Source organism: Strongyloides ratti, assembly GCF_001040885.1.
Source record: "Strongyloides ratti genome assembly S_ratti_ED321, chromosome : 2".
In the NCBI taxonomy this organism is placed as follows: domain Eukaryota; kingdom Metazoa; phylum Nematoda; class Chromadorea; order Rhabditida; family Strongyloididae; genus Strongyloides; species Strongyloides ratti.
In genome coordinates, this window is record NC_037308.1 from 8,062,041 (window position 1) to 8,083,973 (window position 21,933).

Sequence of the window (21,933 nt, forward strand, 5' to 3'; positions counted from 1 at the left end):
AAATATTTTATTTTTTATTTATTAAAAGTTTTCATTATATATTTCGTAAATGTTTAACTTTAGCAAATTTTTACAAATATATGAATTTTAAAAAAAACAACTTTTTTTTTCATTTGTTTATAAAAATATATTCATTCAATAGCTCTTAAAAAAAGTGGATCTCTTTTAGAGCCACTGACGTACTGAATTAATAAAAAATTAAATAAAAAAGTATTTGAAAATTTGAATAAATATATAGTGATTTGAATATTTGATAGTTGATAAACAGTAAAAAAAAAGTTTAAGAAAAGTTTAAGAAAAATTATTAATCTAGATCAATTTTTGAAAAGAAATCGAAGGAAATTAGTCCCATATTCATAGGACAAGTAGTTTCTGAGATACTGAAAAGTCGGGAGCAATGAATATTTTAGAAAAATTTCCGCCTTGGTCATATCTCGCTTCAAAGTCAAGATAAATGAAATCAGATTTTTGCAATTGACTTCAAATGAGTTTTCAAATGAGGTCTACCTTCAAAATATTTTTATACCTTAAACCACTTTCGAGATATAAAAAAATGATGACAATAGATTACGCGCGAAAAAGTACCAGACACATTATTTCAAGAACGGTTGAAAATTTAAAAAAGTTTTCAACGTAGGGTATACCTTAAATTACGAAAGAAGCACAGCGCATATAGTTTCATGGTTCTGTGACGTCATAAACTTGAGTTTTTACTAGATTCTTAAAACTTTTTTTTATACATATTTCTTATCGTAACTTCATTTTTAGAAGTCTTATGAAAATATAAATAGGCTTAATGAATTTCTCGTAAAAAATTGATCTAAAAAAAGTATTTATTTTTTAAATTTACTATATTATCATAAAAATCGAGATTTAAAAAAAATATTCTACAATTTCACCCTTCAACTTTGAATCCTTATAACTCCTGAAGTTTCAAATTTTGAATATTGTTGATTATATGCAAAACTCATCCCGTTCAAGGCCTATCGAATGACTATGGCTGCATTTGCAATTTCCAAAAAAATTGTTTTTTTTTTATTTTTATTAAAAAAAAAATTTTTATTACTTACTTTTCTTTATTTATTTCTTGTTTTAGTATAAAATTTTTTTATCAAACTTACATAGTAATTTTGAAAAAAAATATACATTTTTATATTATCCAAATATTCAAAAATAATTTCCAAAATGTTAGTGACTCTAAAATTAAGCTAAAAAGTAATTTTAAATATAGTCATCGATGTGTTTTAATTGAAACATTGAAAATTATAAGTAATCAAAGTTAGGAAAAAAAGTAAGGAATGTTTTTTGACAAAAATTATCCTAAATATATATAGGCGAGTATTGAGTAGGTGAAATTATTTTCAATTTTTAAATATTTAAATAACTTTTCTAATAGAGAAAAACACGCTGATTACGAAAAACGTAATCATTTTTAAAAAAAATTTCATCTTCATATAGTAAAAGCTTCAAGAACGCAAAAAATTAACTTTTTTATTTTTAATAATTTTAACATAAAATTTTGTACATAGGTAAAAAATGGCCAAAAAATTTGTTTTTCATAATAAAAATATAAAAAAATTTACATCTAAAGCCTTATTTGGTCAAACAAAAATTTTAAATAGCCATAACTTTCTTCAAAAATGAAAATTTGAGAAAAAGAAAAAAAGGCCTGGGCGTATTTAAATTCTCTATCGAATGAATATGGTTTCATAATTTTGTGACTTCTGGTCCCAGAGTTACTTGGTAAAGTTTGTTTTTTATGAATTTTTTAAACTTTTAGTTGCTTATAACTTTTTTCCTACTAAATATTTTTTTATGAAATTTTAAAAATTAGCTTAATTTTGGCCAGTAAATTTGTTTTTTGCAAAAAAAAAATGAAAAAAATATTTTTAACTGGTCCAAATTAGACCCAAAGTAAATTTTAAATGGCCATAACTTTGTTCAAAAATGGAAATTTGAGAAAATAAAAAAAACGACTGGGCGTATTTAAATTCTCTATCAAATGACTATGGATTCATAATTTTATGATCACTGGTCCCAGAGTTACTCAGGTAAGTTTGTTTTTTATGAATTTTTTTATACTGTTTTTTTTTAAAATATTTCATTTAAAAAAATTATTTTTAATCAAAATTTTATATATAGCTTAATTTTGGCCAGAAAATTTGTTTTTTGCAAAAAAAAAATAAAAAAAATATTTTTAACTGGTCCAAATTAGACCCAAAGTAGATTTTAAATGGCCATAACTTTGTTCAAAAATGGAAATTTGAGAAAATAAAAAAAACGACTGGGCGTATTTAAATTCTCTATCGAATGACTATGGATTCATAATTTTATGATTACTGGTCCCAGAGTTACTCAGGTAAGTTTGTTTTTTATTAATTTTTTTTATACTGTTTTTTTTTAAATATTTCATTTAAAAAAAATTTAAAGACAAAATTTTATATATATCTGAATTTTAGTTAAGAAATTTTTTTTTAATAATAAAAAATTGGAAAAAAAAAAATTTATTTAGCCTAAACTTGGCACAAACATATTTCAATTCAAGTTAAAAATGGGCAAATTTTTTATTTAAATCCTAAATATATATAGGCGAGTATTAAGTAGGTGAAATTATTTTTAATTTTTAAATATTTTAATAACTTTTCTAATAGAGAAAAACACGCTGATTACGAAAAACGTAATCATTTTTTATTTTTAGTATTATTTCAATTGTTAAAAATATAATAAATGTAATTGGCACTATTTTTTAAAACAATAGTCTAAATATATTTTTAAAAACAGGAAGATACATAAGAAAACGTTTAAAAAAGTTTTAAACAATTCAACTAATGAGATAATGTATAATAAAGAACATTTTGATTTAATAAAGTTGATAATTTATCAAATAATCATAAGTTAGTTCCTATCTTATTTTCTATTATTAAAAATTTTTTAAATTAAAAAATATTAAAAAATTTATAATAATAATGTTGTATATATTAATATAAAAAAAAAATTTAAATATAACAAAAGGAGTTTTTTTTTAAATTAATAAAATTTATAATTTGCTGCAAAAACTTTTGATTTTTTTTATAGAGCGCGGAACGCGCCTTTTAACAAGGGGGGGGCGAAGCCTCCCCCTTGTTTTACATTAGACAAAAATTTTTTTATTTTTTTTAATTTTTTTTTACACTTCTTAAATAATAAAGACATTTTAATTATAAAGAGTAACTCAATGTGAAACTCTATTATGCGACAACCAAATAAAGAGTCTAGTGATTTACCAAATACAAATAATTGTTAAATAAAAAAAATTCGGATAAAAAAAATATATTACTATATACAAAAATATTTTTATATCTAAAAAATTGCATAACTTTTTATAAGTATTATTTTTTTATAAAAATTTTAAAAAAGATCATCTTGTAGCTTTGAAGTTATTTTTTTAAAAGATTTTTTTCAAAAGTGGTATAAAGATAAAAATTTAAAATTAATTCAAAACAGAATTTTAATATAGTTATTTTTAAAATGTTATTAATAATTATAATTATCAATTTTTTTTTTAAATTGTCTGTTAGAATCGAAACCTGAATAATTTAAAAATTTTTATTATTAAAAGAAAACTAAAAAGTTATTTACATATTTTTTTCTAAAAATATTAACTTACTAAAAATAAATTATAATATTAAAAATTACTCATTAAATTGTAAAAAATTTTTTTTTCAATAAAATTTAAGAATTAAAATGGTTAGTAAAAAGAAAATTTATTTTTAAAGCTTTTTTGATAAAGATAAAAAATTATTTTTTTAAAAGTTATAAATTGATATTATAAATTTAATTTGTGCAATAATATTCTTATATAATTTATAATAAAAAGTTTTTTTTAAATATAACTGTATATCTCAAATTTTATTTTTTTTCTTATTAATTTTTTTACTTTTAAAAAACTTTTTAAAAAAAAATTATCATTTGTTGTTTTTACATCTTATTTATTAGAACTCTACAAAAAATTAGTAATCAATTTAATTTTATCAATAATAATTAGAATGGAAATTAATACTTTTATGGAAGTTGCTGTTCTACACTTTCTGTCATCAACAGTAACACAGATGTAAAATAAAAATAGTTATCTAAAATAAATAAACTTTTAAGATGTAAAACTTTATTAATAATCTTTTATAAAGTTTTTTTTTTGTTTAAAACAGACATCTTTTTTTGACAATTTATTTGTATGTTATTAGTATTTTTATTAAAATATTAGAAATAATAGATATATTTAATTTTTGGATATTTAATGGAAATAAAATCGTTTGAATCTCATAGTTTGGGTGCCCGAGTGCACTCACAACCCGATGAACATTTTTTTTCCACTGTTTACCAATTAGACGTTAATTTTTCTGACAATGTGCATTATTTATTTTTCTTAACACATATTTTTTACAAAAACATTTTTGATATAAAATAATATGCCATTTGAACGTTGATAATAAAACTTTCTAAAAATCTATTAAAGTAAAAATATTTTTTATTAAAAATAAAATTAAATAAATAAAAAAAATTTAATAGAAATGAATTATATATTTAAACTGCTTTTAATTTTCTTATAAATCTGTACAGATTTATCATGGTACTTCAATTTTGGTCCAAGAAATTTTGATTTATCTGCATTGTAAAAAAGGTCAAATAGAGGCATTATTTTTGTAAACGACAAACAACTTTCTGCTCTTGTTACAGATGAAAGTAGCATAAGCTTGTACAATGCTTTTTTAAGACACGTATATTCATTATATTTATTTTCCTTGAAATATAGATAAAACAATCCTTCTCTTTTTACCATAATAATCTTCTTTTTGCTCACTTCATCAATTGAAATTTTTTCTGTCAAAACCATATTCTTCAAACCAAGATCTAACAGCATATTAATATCATTTAAATTTTCGCAAAGTGTAATGGTATTTTCTTTTTAAATTTTTGTTGGTAATATTTAAATACCATATCAAATATTTCTCTTATTTTTTCTTTTCTAATGTTGCATTTGATTGAAAAATCTTTTTCTAAATTTTTATCAATTTTTTTAATATTTTCTTTAATTTCAATAAATTTTTCAAGATCATCGAAAGAATATTTGATTCATTGACAAGTAGAATACTTTTCTGCTATTCTCTTACAAGCTTTTTTACTAGTTTTGCATAACCCTTAATTGATGATGTTGAACAAATTTTCTACTCTTTCCAAGAAGCAAAATTTCTATTATGTTGATAATTATCTTGCACTTATTTAATTTTCTGTCGACTATTTCATCTATTTGAAGATCGAAAAATAATTTTGCTAATAATGTCTTAAAATTTTTAATTGAAGCTTCACTAACTTCTTCGTTACAACATTCTTCAATTAAAATGTTAGTATCTTGTTCCACAAAAGTTGTTTTCAATTTACTTTTTATAATATCGTATAATGGATTAAAATACATAACCCGTGTTGAATTTTCTTTCTCTCCTCCAATATTTTCAATTGCAGATTGTTGAAAAAATTTTATTTTCTCTTTCATCTAATACTTTATTATTTTTTTTCAATAAAAGTATTAAACTTACTTTATAAATTTTTTTGTTTATTTATAATAGATTTAATTAATAATATAATAATAATAGCAAAAAAAAACTTTATTTAAAATTTAAAAAATAGTAGTATCAATAGAAAAAGTACTTTAATTTTACAATATAATACTATATAACTTTTATAACTTTTTTACAAAGTTCCAATAAAAAGATTGTTAACAATACATGTTGTATTTTCTTTTTTCTTTTGAAGTTTCACTATAGAATTTAAAACAAAAATGTATACATAATCAACCAAAGAATACACAAAATAAAAGCATCCTTAAAGTGATAATTTTATACATTTTTATACATAAAATTTTANAAAGTAAAGATAAAGTCAATCAACTTCATCTAAAATGTTTAACTTTAATGAAATGATTCTTTAGAATAAGCTTACCTTTTAAAAGAATTTTATAATACAGTTATCTACAGTTTTGTTTTTATTTACAAAAATTATACAATATGTATAAATTTGGATAAATGTTATTGTGTGTTAAGAAATGCAGCATCCAAATATAAAGTTATGTAACATAATAGGTTAGCACACAGGAAAGAAGCCATTCCAGGAGGTGCACATGATGAGGTTAAGGAAACTTAAAGTTACTTCTTAAAAAAAAGTTGATGTAAATAGTGAAATTTTATGACCGTTTTGAGCGAAATACTAAAAATAGATTCAGTAAGAGAAGAAACTAGCGGTCAAAGTTATAGTTTTAACTCTTTAATACCTACTAATGTCTTGAATGCTCAAATACTTGGATATCAAAAAGTCACAGCTACACAACATAAAATAGTGTGGTATAATTGGATGGCATCAGAATGTGTTTTTTTTTCTCAATGTAAAATAGGCGCCTCAAGTTAAAAATATTTTTAAAAAAATTAGACAACTAATAAGAATACTTTCATTCATGTAGTACTTCTGGAATTGAAACAACTCTCATAGTTAAAGATTCTAAAGGTCATAGAGTCACAGGTTTCTAAAGATTAAGTCATTTATTATAATATTAAAACTAAAGGAGATTTTTGTAAAACTTACTTGATATCCTGTGTTGATCCTCCACTGCTTTGCCCTCCTGTGATTTGTCTTTCTGAAATAAGTTTTCTATAATAATAATAATATACTTACATTTTTTTGCTGATCTTTCTGTACAGATCCTTCACTGCCTTGTCCTCCACTGCCTTGTTCTCCACTGCCTTGTACTCCACTGCCTTGTCCACCACCGCCTTGTCCACCACTGCCCTGTCCTCCACTGCCCTGTCCTCCACTGCCCTGTCCTCCACTGCCCTGTCCTCCACTGCCCTGTCCTCCACTGCCTTGTCCTCCACTGCCTTGTCCTCCACTGCCTTGTTCTCCACTGCCTTGTTCTCCACTGCCTTGTTCTCCACTGCCTTGTTCTCCACTGCCTTGTTCTCCACTGCCTTGTTCTCCACTGCCTTGTTCTCCACTGCCTTGTCCTCCACTGCCCTGTCCTCCACTGCCTTGTCCTCCACTGCCTTGTCCTCCACTGCCTTGTCCACCACTGCCTTGTCCTCCACTGCCTTGTCCTCCACTGCCTTGTCCTCCACTGCCCTGTCCTCCACTGCCCTGTCCTCCACTGCCCTGTCCTCCACTGCCTTGTCCTCCACTGCCTTGTCCTCCACTGCCTTGTCCTCCACTGCCTTGTCCTCCACTGCTTTGTCCACCTGTGCTTTGTCCACCTGTGCTTTGTTCTCCTTTGCTTTGTAATCCAAAATGACTTTGAATTGTCCAGCAGTAGAAAAGCTAGACTGATTTTTTTAAAAAAAAAAGGTTATATTTATAATATAATTAATATTCAAATTTACTATAATTTGAATATTACGATTTAATTATTATTATTTCCGTAATACAGATTATGATAATTTTGATTTTTCTAATTGTTAGAATTTTGTATCAAGATGATTAAAGAAATAGAATGTGTGATAAACTTTGAAAATTTCACGGTATTGTTAAAAATATATTATTGTCTAATTTGTAATGATTAACCAATATACAGTTTACACCAGTTTGAAGAACTTTTTACAATGTTTTTAAAAATCTCTTTTTTTAAGATCTAAGTTCATTTTCACTTGAGATCTACGTAAAGAATTAGATAAAAAATCACCTAAACTACAAATTTTATTAATTAAATAATATATAATCTTCTATTTACTGTGGGCTTGTTTTGTAATATTAAAAATTAAACATATATATATATAAATATTAAATTCTTTGTCCAATTTAGTTTTGGTATGAATAATATAAATTAATAATTAATATTCATGAAACATTTTTTAAATTTTTAAAAATACTACGTAAGAAATATTTTTTAATAAAAAAAGAGGATCTCTTTTAGTGTCACTGACGTAGTGAATTTAAAGAAATTTTTTATTACATTCAAATTTAAATAAAAAAAATAATTTTACATAAACAACCAAGATTATCATTTAAAAATTTAAAAAAAATTTAAAAATAAAATTAAAAAAGTTGATAGTAGAATTTTTAATAAAATTTTTATTAAAAAATTATTTACTTTTTATTTATTTATTATATTAAACCATTATTGTATTTTTAAAAAAAATTTATACATATATTTAATATTCAATTTTTCAAAAAAAATTTCTAATCCAAACGTGACACTAGAATGAGAAAGTTGATAGTTGTTTTTTAACTTTTACTAATAAAAAATTTTATTAAATCATTTTTGTAACTTTAAAAAAAATTTTACACATGTATAATATTCAAATTTTTAAAAAAAAATTTTAGATCATCAGTGACTCTAAAATTAAGTCAATTATTCCTATTAATTTTTGAAAATTTTTAAAAGTTTTGTCATGTTGTTTCAATTATCAACGTTATTATAAAGGCAAAAAGAAATTTGTTAACTTTTATTTTACATAAATTTAGTACAACTTTGATTATAAATTGCTTTAAAAAATTTACATAATCCTATATATATAGAGAAGAAATAACTTTCAAAAAATTATTTTTGAAAATTATATTTTTAATAAAAGTTTCTTATGTATAAAAGCACGCTAATAAAAATAAGCACATTTATTTTTTCAAAAAATAAATTTTTCATTGAGATATTGCAGCATAAATATAAAAAAGTATTATCAATAATATTTACTTCAAAATTGTTGTTTTAAATGTTTTTGAGAAACAAATAAAGATAATGGTAGAAAAAGGTTAGAGAAACCGATTTCATATTAACATGTTAAAAAAATAATTTTGAAGCAGGATATGACCAAGGGCGGAAATGTTTCTAAAATATTCATTGTTCTCGACTTTTCATTATCTCAGAAAATACTTGTTCTATGAATAGGGGACTAATTTTCTTCGATTTTTTTTCAAAAATTGGTCTAGATTAATAATTTTTATAGCTATAACATTATTATTTTCAGAAATTGGCAGAAAATTTTCTAGATTTCTGATTCTACCTCTAAAATTGTGATAAAATAAAAAAAATTTTTTAATAAAAATTTTATTAAAAAATCTACTATCAATTTTCTTAATTTTATTTTTATTTATTTATATGACAATTTTGGTTATTTATGCAAAAAAAAATTTTCTTAAACTTTTTTTTTACTGTATATCAACTATCAAATATTCAAATCACTATATATTTATTCAAATTTTTAAAAAATTTTCAAATACTTTTTTATGTTATTTTTTATAAATTCAATACTTCGGTGACTCTAAAAGTGATCCAAAAATAAACAAGATATTTCTAAGTTGATAATGATTTTTGACAAGAAGTGTTTAATGCGATAAAAAAAGTTATTAGCAAAAAAAAATTATTTTTTTAATTGTTTGCATAAACTTCCATATTTTCTACTTTACATTTTTTCAATTATGACTTCAATAACTTTTTCTAGATATATTTTCCTCTTAATTAAAGTGCAATAAAGCTTTTAAAAGTCAATAGAATCTTTTTGCGTAAAAAGAAAATTCGAAAATTTTTAATTTAAAAAAAAACAGTATATTATTTTTAAAAAAATTTCTTTTTATCATAAAATTGATCGCAGTACACATTTAGGTTGTTATAAATTATTTAATTAACTACAATTATTTGTGAAATTACAAAAAATTTAGTATAAATAATATTTTTACTTTTAAATTTTATAAAATATAATTAAATTTTTTTTACAATTTTTATACATCTATATTAAAATTTAGTTTTGTATTTTATCTGGTTGCATAATTTTTCTAAATACTTTTTAAAATTTTTTTATGTGATAGAAAAATAAGAAAATTTAAAAAAAAAAATTTTTTTTTTACATTCATCAATTAAAGTATAATGTTCTTGAGAATTAAAACATGATAACACTTTAAAATATATCATTTTTTCAGATGTAAAATAATTTTTTAACATTATAAATGTTGTATTTTAAGAATATACCATAGTCTTATCAGAAAGTTATAATCTATTTATATATATAAAATAATTGCTTAATAATTTTAATTAAATAGAACAAAAGATTCTATATACTCAATTTTAATATTATCATATTTATATGCAAAAATTATCAGGTTAAATTTGTGTGAATGTATACGTATTTTAAATTACTATTGTTTTCTATAAATAGTTTTTGAATTTATTATCACATTTATAAAAATCAAACTTTATTTATTTTTACAATCAAATTAAAACGTAAAAAAAAATTTACAAAGTTATGGAATGTACATTATGGTTTCTTTATTAGTTTTATCCCTTTCAAGAAATCCTTTTGTTATTAATCCTTCAATAATAATTTTAAATTCTGTAAGACTAACTGCTAACTTTGTTTCTTTCATAGCTAATTGATGAAGATTAACTAATGTTTCTTGTTTATTAACTTTAAGAATTCTACAAGAAGCTGCCTCAAGAAGATTTTTTTGTGCTTCTTTTTTGTCAGCTGCAGACAATTCTTGTAATATAGGTGCTGCTTTCATGTGTAATTGCCTAACATTAATTCTTTGTTGAAGATGAGTAAATTTAGTATTAACAGTATATTGTTTATGTGAACATATTAAAATATTTTCTCTACTTAATGATCTTATAGATCTTTCAGTATCTTCTTTACCCATTCCTGTTAATTTTTGAATTTCAGCAGATGTTAAAGTTTCATGTTTATTAAATAATAGAAGAACTGTTGCTTGAACCAATGTCATAATTAATTCTTTTACACATGAGTCAAATGTTGCTGTAATAACAACATCTGTTAAATTTGGTTGATAATGAAGTCTCTTTTTTTTATGTTTTGGATTATAAAATTTTTCAAACAATTCTTGAAACTGAGTAAACTCTTCAGGATAAATAATACTAGATGTTAATGTCACTGGCCATTTTATTGATGTTAAAATTTTAATATCACTATTATTGTAAATATACATATCATGATATTCTGTTTTTGAAAGATATTTTCTAAAGTCTTGTAAAATTTGTCTTGAAAGATCTATATCAAGTAACATACTTTCCATATGACTTATAATCTTATCACCAATTTGTTCTCTAAGTAATTGTATCATTTGTCTTTCTGCACTTTCATCATATGATGTATCATTAAGAATTCTTTTTGCTAATAAACTATGATATTTATTTTCGAAAGGACCTTTTCCATCAACATGTCGTAATATCTGTACAACTTGTTCAAAAGTTTCAGTATCATCTTTACGTAAATGCCAATTTTTTAACACTTTATCTAAATATTTTGCTATTGTAGAACCAACACAAATTTTTTCTGAACCTTTATTTAAAGCTCTCCTAAAACTAATATTAATGCAATCTACATACGATGAATCACAATCATAGCAATTCAAAAGTTTATCTAAACAAAATTTTCTTAGTGTAATAAGTTCATTAATAAATTTCTCCTCATTTTCTTCCTTTTCAATAGATTTAGTAATTGATGATAAAATAAAATTAAGAAATGATTGATTAAATACTTTTGCATTTTCTTTAGCAGTAGGTAATAATTTATATAATTTTTTTAAATGTAAAATGTTTTTTTCTTCATATAATACGCTCATTCTTTCAATCTGTTTTTCCAAAAGATTTGTCGTTGCAGTACAATACTCAGAACGAGCCGCTTCTAACATAGATATTTCAACTTGAAGGTAAATTGTGTACTCTTTATCAGAATCAATACTAAAATTTGAATCAATCTTATTATCATTTACAAAAAGATTCAAAGGAACATTTCCAGTGTATTTTATACAATCATAAGCACTTGGTGAGGAATCATCTTCAAGTTTAATTTTTTTATATAAAGAAAAATCGTTAAAATTAGTTGATTGTCGGGAAAATTTAATAGAAGTACTATCAGAAGTTGGATAACATTCTAAAATATTAATAAAAGGAGATTCAATAGTTTTCTTAAAATCTTCATCAGTACTTTTAATTAAACTTTGTTTTGAATAACTTAAGGGTAATAATGTTAATGCCTTTTTTAACTTGTTTAATTCATCACAAACATAATCAGTCCAATCTATTATTGAGTCATATTCAAGAAGGCGTTTTGCATCTTCTACATTATATTTTTTAAATTTTTTAAAAATATCTTTTCTCAATGATATGTCCATACCAATTTCTGTCATTAAATTCCATGTTTTTTTATAAAATTTACAATCAAAATTACTATCTTTTACAATATTTCGAAGACAATTAATAAAACATGTACCAATTCTATCTTCATAAGATGAATATTCTACAGACTCAAATGTTTGACAAATTACATTATTGGCAAGTTTTCTTATAGGTAATAATGTTGAATTAGCAAGTAAACCATTTTGATTAAGTTTCTTAAAGTAAATTTCCAATTGATATATTCTAGAGTTAACAGAATTATAAAAATCTACAAATTTCGATAAGAAATCATAGTCACTAAGTTCAAAATCATTTTCTATATTTATGTATTTACACAACTCTCTTGGAATATATTCTTTAAATTTTCCCTCTAAATGTGAATAAAATAATGCTACATATTTGATGTCTGTTAATAATTCAACATATTTAACCTCTTTAAATCCATTAAAAATTGTATTTCCAGAATCTAAAAATGTATTGACAATTTTAATCATTGAATTTAATAAATGATCTAATGACAATTCATTTTTAATATTTGCTGGAAATGTAAATTCATCATGTATCTCTGCAGTTACAGAACTATAAAATTTTCCAAGCATTTTACGTTCTCTAGAACTTAATGTCTTAAAATTATTGTAACGAGATTTTTCATTTATTGTGGCATCATGACATAATGAGGATCGATGTTCATTTATTAATTCTAAAAATTTGGAATTAGGTTGTTGTAAAGAATCTTGATAACTTGAAGACCAATCCATTATATATTAGTTACATAAAAACTAAAGCCTTTATAAGGAATAAATAAAAGTATATTGGTGTAAAATGCAGTTGTTATAAATTACACATTGAAGTTTAAAAAAAAATCGTTTTAAGACATATGCATAAAAATATTACATAATATTTTCTTGGTAACTAGTATATTTTGACAAGAAGAAATTTTTCTTTTCTTAATTTTTATAATATAATTTATTTACATGTTTATGAATCAGTATTAATTAAGAGAAGAGCCAAACAGAAAGAAATATTATGCAATGGTATAGTAGGTTCCTTGGTAACAAAACATATAATTGTAATATTATATGGAAAAGATATACATCTCAGGTGTGTATAATATAAATAAATTTATATATTTTTAAAACATCTTTGAATGAATTATTATATCATAAAAAATTAAAACATTATGTCTTAAAAAAACTTATTAAAAACAATATATTTATTACTATATCATACAATATTGCGCACAAAAGAAATTATAAAGTAAATCAACATATACCTGCGATTGATATCAATATTTGAACAAACGATCAATACACATACAATAGTTAAGGTTGTATATTCCATATAACAACATTTGTCGACGTGTAGACTTTTTCTTCAGTATTTTCAAGAACTTATTTTTACAACTATTATTGCTAAATATAATAATTTATTTTTTATTGTAAAAAAAGATAAATTAATTTTTAAAAATAAAGAAAAACATGTCTAGTTCAGCATTATTTATTCTTGATTTTAAAGGGTTTGTAAGTTTTTATTTTTATTTTAAAAATATTTTTAGCCTTTAATGTCAAGAAACTATAGAGGAGATATTGAAATGGGTGAAATAGAAAAATTTCTTCCTTTAGTTTTAGAACAAGAAGAAGAGGGAAGTCAATCTCCAGTTGTTGAAAAAGATGGTATAAATTTTTGTTTTATAAGACATAGAAATTTATATTGTAAGTTAATTGATAATAATAATAAATTTAATAAAAATAACAATTTTTAGTAGTTTCAATGTCAAAAAAAAATTCAAATGTTACAATGATACTATCATTTTTATATAAATGTGTTGAAGTGTTTGTTGCTTATTTCAAAGATTTTGAGGAAGAATCAGTACGTGATAATTATGTTGTTATTTATGAATTATTAGATGAAATGATGGATTTTGGTTATCCACAAATAACAGAAGGAAAAATTCTTCAAGAATATATTACTCAAGAGACACATCAATTAGAATTAGCTCCACGACCACCTATGGCTGTAACAAATGCTGTTTCATGGAGATCAGAAGGAATTAAATATAGAAAAAATGAGGTATTTCTAGATGTTATTGAATCTGTTAGTTTGTTAGCAAATGCCAATGGTACTGTATTAAGAAGTGAAATAAATGGAGCTATAAAAATGAGAGTTGTATTATCAGGAATGCCGGAACTACGACTAGGATTAAATGATAAATTTTTATTTCAAAATATGGGGCGTACTGTAAGAGCAGGAAAGGCTGTTGAATTAGAAGATGTTAAATTTCATCAATGTGTTAGGCTATCAAGATTCGAAAGTGAACGAACAATATCTTTCATTCCACCAGATGGTGATTTTGAATTAATGAGTTATCGTTTAAATACACAAATTAAACCATTAATATGGGTTGAATGTTCTGTTGAAAAATATGCTCATTCACGAATAGAATTTATGGTTAAAGCTAAAAGTCAATTTAAAAGACAGTCAATTGCAAATTCTGTAGAAGTTATGATACCAGTACCTTCAGATGCAGATTCACCAAAATTTAAAACAACTGTAGGATCGGTGAGATATGCTCCAGAACATTCAGCTTTCATTTGGACTATTAGAAGTTTTCCAGGAGGAAGAGAATATCTTATGAGAGCACATTTTTCTCTTCCTTCTATATCTTCTGATGAAACGGAACAAAAGAAACCAATTCATGTACGTTTTGAAGTTCCATACTTTACAACGTCTGGATTACAAGTAAGATATTTGAAAATTATAGAAAAATCAGGGTATCAAGCACTTCCTTGGGTTCGTTATGTTACCCAAAATGGAGATTATCAAATTAGAATGTAAAAAACCTATTTATATAACCTATTTTAATTCTTAAAATATATTTTTATTGATTACTAGTTTTTAATTTAAATAGAATTTTTTTTTTAATAAATTAATGGCAATAAAAAAAACAAGTTTAATTACTCACGTCACTATATTTATAAAAAAACTAAAAGAAAATACACATAAATTAAGATATAAGGAACTATCAATAGATAAGCCGCGCCTTCATTTTAAACAAATAGTTTACAATTTCATAAGTTTTGTTATTTTATTCTATTATCAATGTCTGAATTTATTCCTAATTTCAATGATCCAATAGTTAAATCCTCCATATATAACTTATTTGCCTATAGTCTAACTATTTTGGTTTTTCCATTAGGATCAATGTTTTTTTTGAAATACTTTGTTTTTGAAAAATATATGGGATTGGATAATAAAGATGCAATGATGTTTTCAGCTATAATTGCTATTTTAGAAGTTCATGCAGTATTATTTTATTGGATTTATCATAGTTATAAAGAACATAAACCAAAATCTTTAAAAAAAGATTAAACTACTGTTTTGGTATAATCAATATATTGTACATGAAATATATTATAAAAATTAAGCTAACAAAAAAAAAAGTTCACATAAATGGTAAGACAAACTATACCTATCTACCTATCTGAATACACATAATATTACAATTCTTTCAATATTTAATCACACATTAATAGTAATAACGACTAAAAATATTTTCTTTACAAGAGACATAATGTATTTTTAATTTTATATATATGATAACGTTTTAAATTTTTAATTATAATAAATAAAAGATATTATATAATTTTATTAATAATAATAATTAATTACGTTAAATATCGTTATTAAAATATTTATTTATTTATTAAATAATTTATTATCATTTTTTTTTTAGTTTTCAAAAAATAAATGCCTGTTGATTCTGATGTTTATTTAGGATTTGGTGAAGAAATTCATCCATCTCATGCATATAGATTAAAAAGTCATTTTTTTCCACTTGGAAAAATTGGTGGAAAACCATCATGGTTAAATCCAAGAAATTTACCAACCTCAGAAGAGTTAAGTTGTAAGGTATGCAAAAAACAGATGGCATTTTTACTTCAAATATATTGTACCAATGCTGATGATCCAGAACATGCTTTTCATAGAAGTTTTTTTATATTTTTATGTAAAAACAAGGATTGTTGTAATGAAAATGATCCCTCAAATATTAGAGTTTTTAGATGTCAATTACCACAAGTAAATGATTTTTATCCTACTGAAAGAATGTTTGATCCAGATATGGATAGTGATGTAGAAGATCCAATGTTTGATAGTACTTCATATCCTCATTTATGTGAAATTTGTGGTTGTCGTGCTACAAAAAAATGTTCTAAATGTGGTAATAGATGGTATTGTTGTAGAGAACATCAAATTGTTGATTGGAAATCTAATCATGCCAATTATTGTGGAACAAATGATGAATTAAATCAAAATAAACAAGTTAATGGATATGCTAATAATATTGTTAATAATATTCCTATAAATGAGTGTGTATTTAAGGAATATGAAATGGAAATTGATATTGAATATTTAAAAGGTTCTGTATTAGAGGAAATTGAAGAAATTGAAAATGTTGGAAATGATGGAGAAGAAGAGGATGAAGCTCTTCTTTTAAAACAAATAAAAGAAATGAAAGTTTTATCACAAAAAATAAAAGATATTAATTCAGATGAGGTGGATGATATTGAGGAAGATAATGAAGATATATCTTTTAAAATTTTTAATAAGGTTATTTCATTAAATCCAGATCAAATATTAAGATATAAAAGAAAAGGAAATCCTCTTATTGCAACAGATTTGTCACCATTTCCAAAAGAAATTCCTAAATGTAATAATTGTGGAGCTGATAGAACATTTGAATTTCAATTAATGCCATACTTGTTAGATCTTATTGATGTAACATACATTGGAAAATCTATAGACTGGGCATCTGTCTATATTTATAGTTGTTCACAAAGTTGTGAAATTAAAAATCAAGGATATATGGAAGAATTTTTGTGTAAACAAGACTTTGTGCTTAGTGATGAAGATAAAAAATTATTATAGATGTTTTCGTTATCTGATTGTTATGTTTTGTTATTGCTTTTACAAACTATTTTTGTTAAATAAAAAATGTAAAATAACTGTTAAGATTTTTTTTATCACAAAAATAAAAGAAACATATCAGGAAAAGATAATTCTGATAATAATTTGTAAAAAAAAAGTTCAATTATTAACTTTTATTTTTAATGAAAAATAAATGTAATAATCAAATGCAAGTAGTGATAAAAAAGTACAAATTATAAATGCAACTTTATTTTATACTGTTAATTAATATATAATCATTCTAAATTACAAAAACAAAAAAAGATTTTTAATTGATGGTAAAAATTTATTAAAGTAAAGTTTATATATAAGCTTTTATTAAAGTAAATATGAAAATAATAAATTATAAAATATGTGCATTTTCTTTTTAAATATTATAGTATTTATACATTTTGCTTTTTTAGAAATATTGAATGTATCCCGCATAATTGGGGTGATATAAAAAAAAAGTTTTAAATTTATCTATTACTTTTCTTTAATTAAATAAAAGAAAAAATATATTTAGAATATTTAAAAAACTAGAAAAAAAAAAGTTTTTTGTAATATAATTTTGAATCATATAATAAACTTAGTTAATGATTGTTTTATTTAGTATTTTTTCCATAACATAAATAATCTTATACTTTATTTTTGATTTATAAGATTATTTGTCTAAAACTTTTTGAATACTTTTTTCAATTATCTAAATAAAACATACAGTTTATAATTACAAATATTTTTTATTTCTACAATTTTGATTATATGATACATTTCAAATTCTAAAAGAATAATTATTATACTGATAAGTAATTATTGTACTTTAGTTTCAGATCCTTCATTATGAATTATTTTTATATATTTTTGAAAATCATCATCTTGATGACTTATTTCATCATGTATTTTAAGATGTGCTTTTATTCCTCTTTCCGAAAATCCTTTGTACGAACATATCTTGCAAATAAATGATTTTGAGTAATCATGAATATTTTTAAGATGCTGAGTCATCTCAGCAGTTGATGATGTATAACAGTTACACTTTGGACATGGCCGTAGTGTCTATAATAAATTACTATAAAATAGTTAAAATATTTTTTACCTTACGTTGTAAGTCTTTTGTACTTGTTTCTTCAGATTTTACCATTCTATTTTTACAGTATGTTTTGACATGTGCAGCAAATGTTGCTTCTGTTGAAAATGAAGCACTACAACAACATTGAAATTTTTTTTCTGGTAACATTTGATTTATACATACAGAACTATTTGAAGGTAAAATATTAGATAATTGTGAAGGTAGTGATTCAAGAAACATTTTTTTACATTGAAAATCATTAGATTTATTATTAGTTGTTAAATCTATTTTATTTCCATCTGTTGATATAGTTCTTTTTCTAGTTAATTCAATAGAATTGAAATTTATATTAGAAGATGACTTTGGTAAATCAATATCTTTTTCTGTACCAATATTTACCCATAGACCATCATTTCCAATATGAAGTTTTTTTTTAATATCAATTCCTAAACACATTTCAGAGTTTATATATATTGTACTGTTTGTATTAAGATTAAAATCTTTATTAATGGCGATCGGTATAATAAGTTGTGGTTGACCTAACATTTGAATCCCATGTGAATTATTTTGTGTTGCAATTGGTAAAAAGATACAATTTTTAGCCAGATCTCTTATCTGTTGAGATACTTGTAATGAGTTATATTGTTGATGTAATGGTAATTGCGGTGGGAGCACTAAAATGTAATGATAAAGAATTTTTTTAACGATAATGTTTCTATTCTTAATTAATTCATATCAAGATGTTTAAATTTTGATAAGGTTATCTTTAAAACATGTAATTTTTATACTTACTAAGAGGTTTTGATGACGATATGTTTGTCATCTGTAAATTATTATTTCCTATAGAAGGCGAACACGTCTGACTTCTTGGTAATATGAGATCATTACAATAAGATTGTTTATGAACTTTTAATGTATCTTCATTAGAAAACGAAGCATTACATTTGAAACATGTAAATTTTTTAATATTTTCTGATATATTAGATGTTGGTAAATTTTCTACTGTCCAAAGAACAAATTTACATTGATCTAAAGGACTTAAATAAAATCCCGTGATTTCTTTTCCTAAAAAAAATTTATTTATATTATAAAAAAAAAAATAATTAATTTATTACCATCATATAACATAAAACTATTAGCTTGTTTTGGATTATCTGCAACTTTTAAACGACTAAGAAAAGTAGATTCTAATACGGTATATGTAAAAGAATGTGTTTTTCCTGTAAGATCTTTAATTAAAAACTTTATATTTTCTGGATCATGTGGTAGAGATATTCGAACAGGGTATGGACCAATTGTTTGAAAATTTGTTAGGCTTAAAATTCCAGGATTATGTAGTCCGGTCGTCATAATAATATTATTGTTATCTAAAAAATTTATTATTAATAATTTTAGAAAAATTATGATGTATAATATTAAAAGCATACAATTCATATGATGATAAGTGTAAGAAGGAAGAATTTCTTTACTTTTGAATGCTTATCTATTGATAAAAATTTATCTTTTATGATCCATTATACCAATTTATCTCTGATAAGTAACTGTACAAATTCTATTATCTCACTGTAATTAGAAAGCTTGTTGAAGAATAAACATAACACACTATTATAAAAGATAAAAACTGATAAGACCAAAACAGCCAATTCACAAAACAAATTTTGATAATATGATAAAATAACAGTCAAAAAGTGCGCTAAAGTGAACATTTCTGATATGAAATACTAAAATGATAAGAAAAATGATCGAAGGCGTATACACATTTATTTTACGATCAAAAATTTTCTTTCTTATTTTATACTACAAACATTGGAACCATTATGCCATAAAAAAAGATAATTCGTTTTTCATCACTTCATTTTTCTTATCTAAACCACAAATCTCTGTGTGCTTATCTGTAAATTGTTAGGCGGGATTAATGCATGAAAAATACGACCTTCACCTGATAGAAATATAGATGCTGGAGATTGTGGTAGATAAGAAAATCTTATGCGCAAGTTTAACCAATGACTGGCAATAAAAGAAGTGATATCAATCAGCTTTATACTCAAAGGACGTAATAGTTGTTTATATTATATACCAATTGTCATGAAAATCTTAAAAATACATTTAAACAACATTCATATCATTTAAAATTATCTATGTTCATATCTAAAACTGTTCCCTAAAGATATCTTAAGTAATATGTAAATAAAACAAAACCTCAAAAATTATCAAATAAAACTTTTATTATATAACTCATACCTGCCTATGAATAATTCATAGTAAGTAAGAGTATCAATTTAATTTTTTAAAATACTAAAAAAAATACCAGGAACTCACTGAATCGAAATAATTCATGTAAATGAAACAGTATCTTTATCCAAATGTCCAATATCGCCAATACAACGAATACTTACATTTCCATTTGGTCTAATAACTAACCATGTTATAGAAGTATTTCCCAATGACATCCTAAGCCATGCTTCTGGAGGCAATTGAAGGGCACGACAAATAAAATATCTAATAACATTTGCATGGCAAACAATAAGTTCGTATGAATCTTTACTTTGACTTGGTTCAGCACGATGAATATATTTTCTAAATGCAGCCTCGATTCTTGCTCCATCCTCGAAGAACTCCTCAAAAATAGAATCATTTTATCAAAAGAAATTAACTGTTTATGATTTACTATTCATGCATCAGTTTAAATACTTACCTGTGCTAAAGGTCTCCAACTACTAACAGATGGTTCTGGTGGATATGGTGCCCCTTCTTCTAACATCGAATCACTTTTAGATTCTATCTCCTTCATTTCATTCATCATTATTTGTGCAGTTTCTTTGGCGCGGTTCATCGTTGAATATGTAACCTTGTCAAATTCTATACCATTTGAAGATAGACGTTTTCCTAGTAAGACAGCTTGCTTTTTTCCAAGATCAGTCAAATTTCTATCAATACTTTTTAAATGATACTGTCCATGTCTTATGAGAAAAATATTTCTTGTGGCTTTGGGAGTAACTTTACGTAGCATATCTTCTCTCTCCGTTTCTGTAGCATTATCCCATTCTTTTGATTTTATAAGGGAATGTGAATCACGCCTAAATTCATAATGATTATATAATTATATAAATAAAAAAAAAAAAAACTTTAAATACATACAAATCCCAGTTACTATCCCATTTTTTTTCTATAGGAAAATATGCATTTTTCATGGAGTTATCTTTTCTCATTCTAATATCTGAAATTTCTTTTTCTTTTGATGTTCCATTAAGATTATATAATACACCAGCTACAGCTGCCATTGAAAAAGATGTTCGAGCGACTCTTCCATACATTATAATATTTATATAAAAAAATTCTTATACAAGGATATTAAAATAAATCTAAAAAAAAAATTTCTTTTAATATACAAGCACTAAATAAAAAAAACGCCAACAACATTCGTATTATCAAATCATTAATAATTTTAATAAGATCACAAGAATAATCAAAAAGCTTATTTGTATGTGCATATTGTTAATACAAAATATTTTCAAAATTCCAAAAAAAATTTCTTTATGGGATGTGTTTCTTTTAGCGGCTAAATTAAAAAAAATTACATTCTATTCAAAGTAGCGCGAAATATAACATTTTAAGATAGGTATTATGTAGTTTATCAACAATTTAAATGACATAAAATATTCTTTTTACCAGATTTTCTTTCATTATTCCTAAACTTGTAGACGCCTCTCAACTTTGCATATCATTTAAATTGCCGTTGTCATTTATTTTTTTCGTCTTTTTTTTTCTTTTAAAAATGTAA

At 23.5% G+C, this 21,933-nt stretch overlaps 6 protein-coding genes across 6 annotated transcripts; 2 read left to right on the forward strand and 4 right to left on the reverse strand.

The window, feature by feature from the left end:
* Positions 1 to 1,203: 1,203 nt before the first annotated feature.
* SRAE_2000257900 (Acrosomal protein SP-10) lies at positions 1,204 to 9,858 on the reverse strand (the record flags this gene model as incomplete). The annotated part of the gene is made up of 4 exons (XM_024653664.1): positions 1,204 to 1,208; positions 6,610 to 6,661; positions 6,700 to 7,335; positions 9,853 to 9,858. The coding sequence occupies 4 exons, from the start codon at positions 9,856 to 9,858 to the stop codon at positions 1,204 to 1,206; spliced, it is 699 nt and encodes a 232-aa protein (XP_024507118.1).
* A 387-nt stretch (positions 9,859 to 10,245) lies between these two features.
* SRAE_2000258000 (Cullin-4A) lies at positions 10,246 to 12,897 on the reverse strand (the record flags this gene model as incomplete). The annotated part of the gene is made up of 1 exon (XM_024653665.1): positions 10,246 to 12,897. The coding sequence occupies one exon, from the start codon at positions 12,895 to 12,897 to the stop codon at positions 10,246 to 10,248; it is 2,652 nt and encodes an 883-aa protein (XP_024507119.1).
* A 720-nt stretch (positions 12,898 to 13,617) lies between these two features.
* On the forward strand, positions 13,618 to 15,508 carry SRAE_2000258100 (AP-47; the record flags this gene model as incomplete). Its single annotated transcript, XM_024653666.1, has 4 exons — positions 13,618 to 13,655; positions 13,718 to 13,851; positions 13,902 to 14,970; positions 15,310 to 15,508. The coding sequence occupies 4 exons, from the start codon at positions 13,618 to 13,620 to the stop codon at positions 15,506 to 15,508; spliced, it is 1,440 nt and encodes a 479-aa protein (XP_024507120.1).
* A 378-nt stretch (positions 15,509 to 15,886) lies between these two features.
* On the forward strand, positions 15,887 to 17,065 carry SRAE_2000258200 (Programmed cell death protein 2; the record flags this gene model as incomplete). Its single annotated transcript, XM_024653667.1, has 1 exon — positions 15,887 to 17,065. The coding sequence occupies one exon, from the start codon at positions 15,887 to 15,889 to the stop codon at positions 17,063 to 17,065; it is 1,179 nt and encodes a 392-aa protein (XP_024507121.1).
* Positions 17,066 to 17,841: 776 nt separating this feature from the next.
* SRAE_2000258300 (Zinc finger, C2H2 domain and Zinc finger, C2H2-like domain-containing protein) lies at positions 17,842 to 19,586 on the reverse strand (the record flags this gene model as incomplete). Its single annotated transcript, XM_024653668.1, has 6 exons — positions 17,842 to 17,862; positions 17,903 to 18,139; positions 18,180 to 18,826; positions 18,945 to 19,217; positions 19,268 to 19,519; positions 19,580 to 19,586. 6 exons carry the CDS (start codon positions 19,584 to 19,586, stop codon positions 17,842 to 17,844), a joined length of 1,437 nt encoding a protein of 478 aa, XP_024507122.1.
* Positions 19,587 to 20,485: 899 nt separating this feature from the next.
* Positions 20,486 to 21,466, reverse strand: SRAE_2000258400 (Serine/threonine-protein phosphatase PGAM5, mitochondrial; the record flags this gene model as incomplete). The annotated part of the gene is made up of 3 exons (XM_024653669.1): positions 20,486 to 20,770; positions 20,848 to 21,229; positions 21,291 to 21,466. The coding sequence occupies 3 exons, from the start codon at positions 21,464 to 21,466 to the stop codon at positions 20,486 to 20,488; spliced, it is 843 nt and encodes a 280-aa protein (XP_024507123.1).
* Between the last annotated feature and the right edge of the window lie 467 nt (positions 21,467 to 21,933).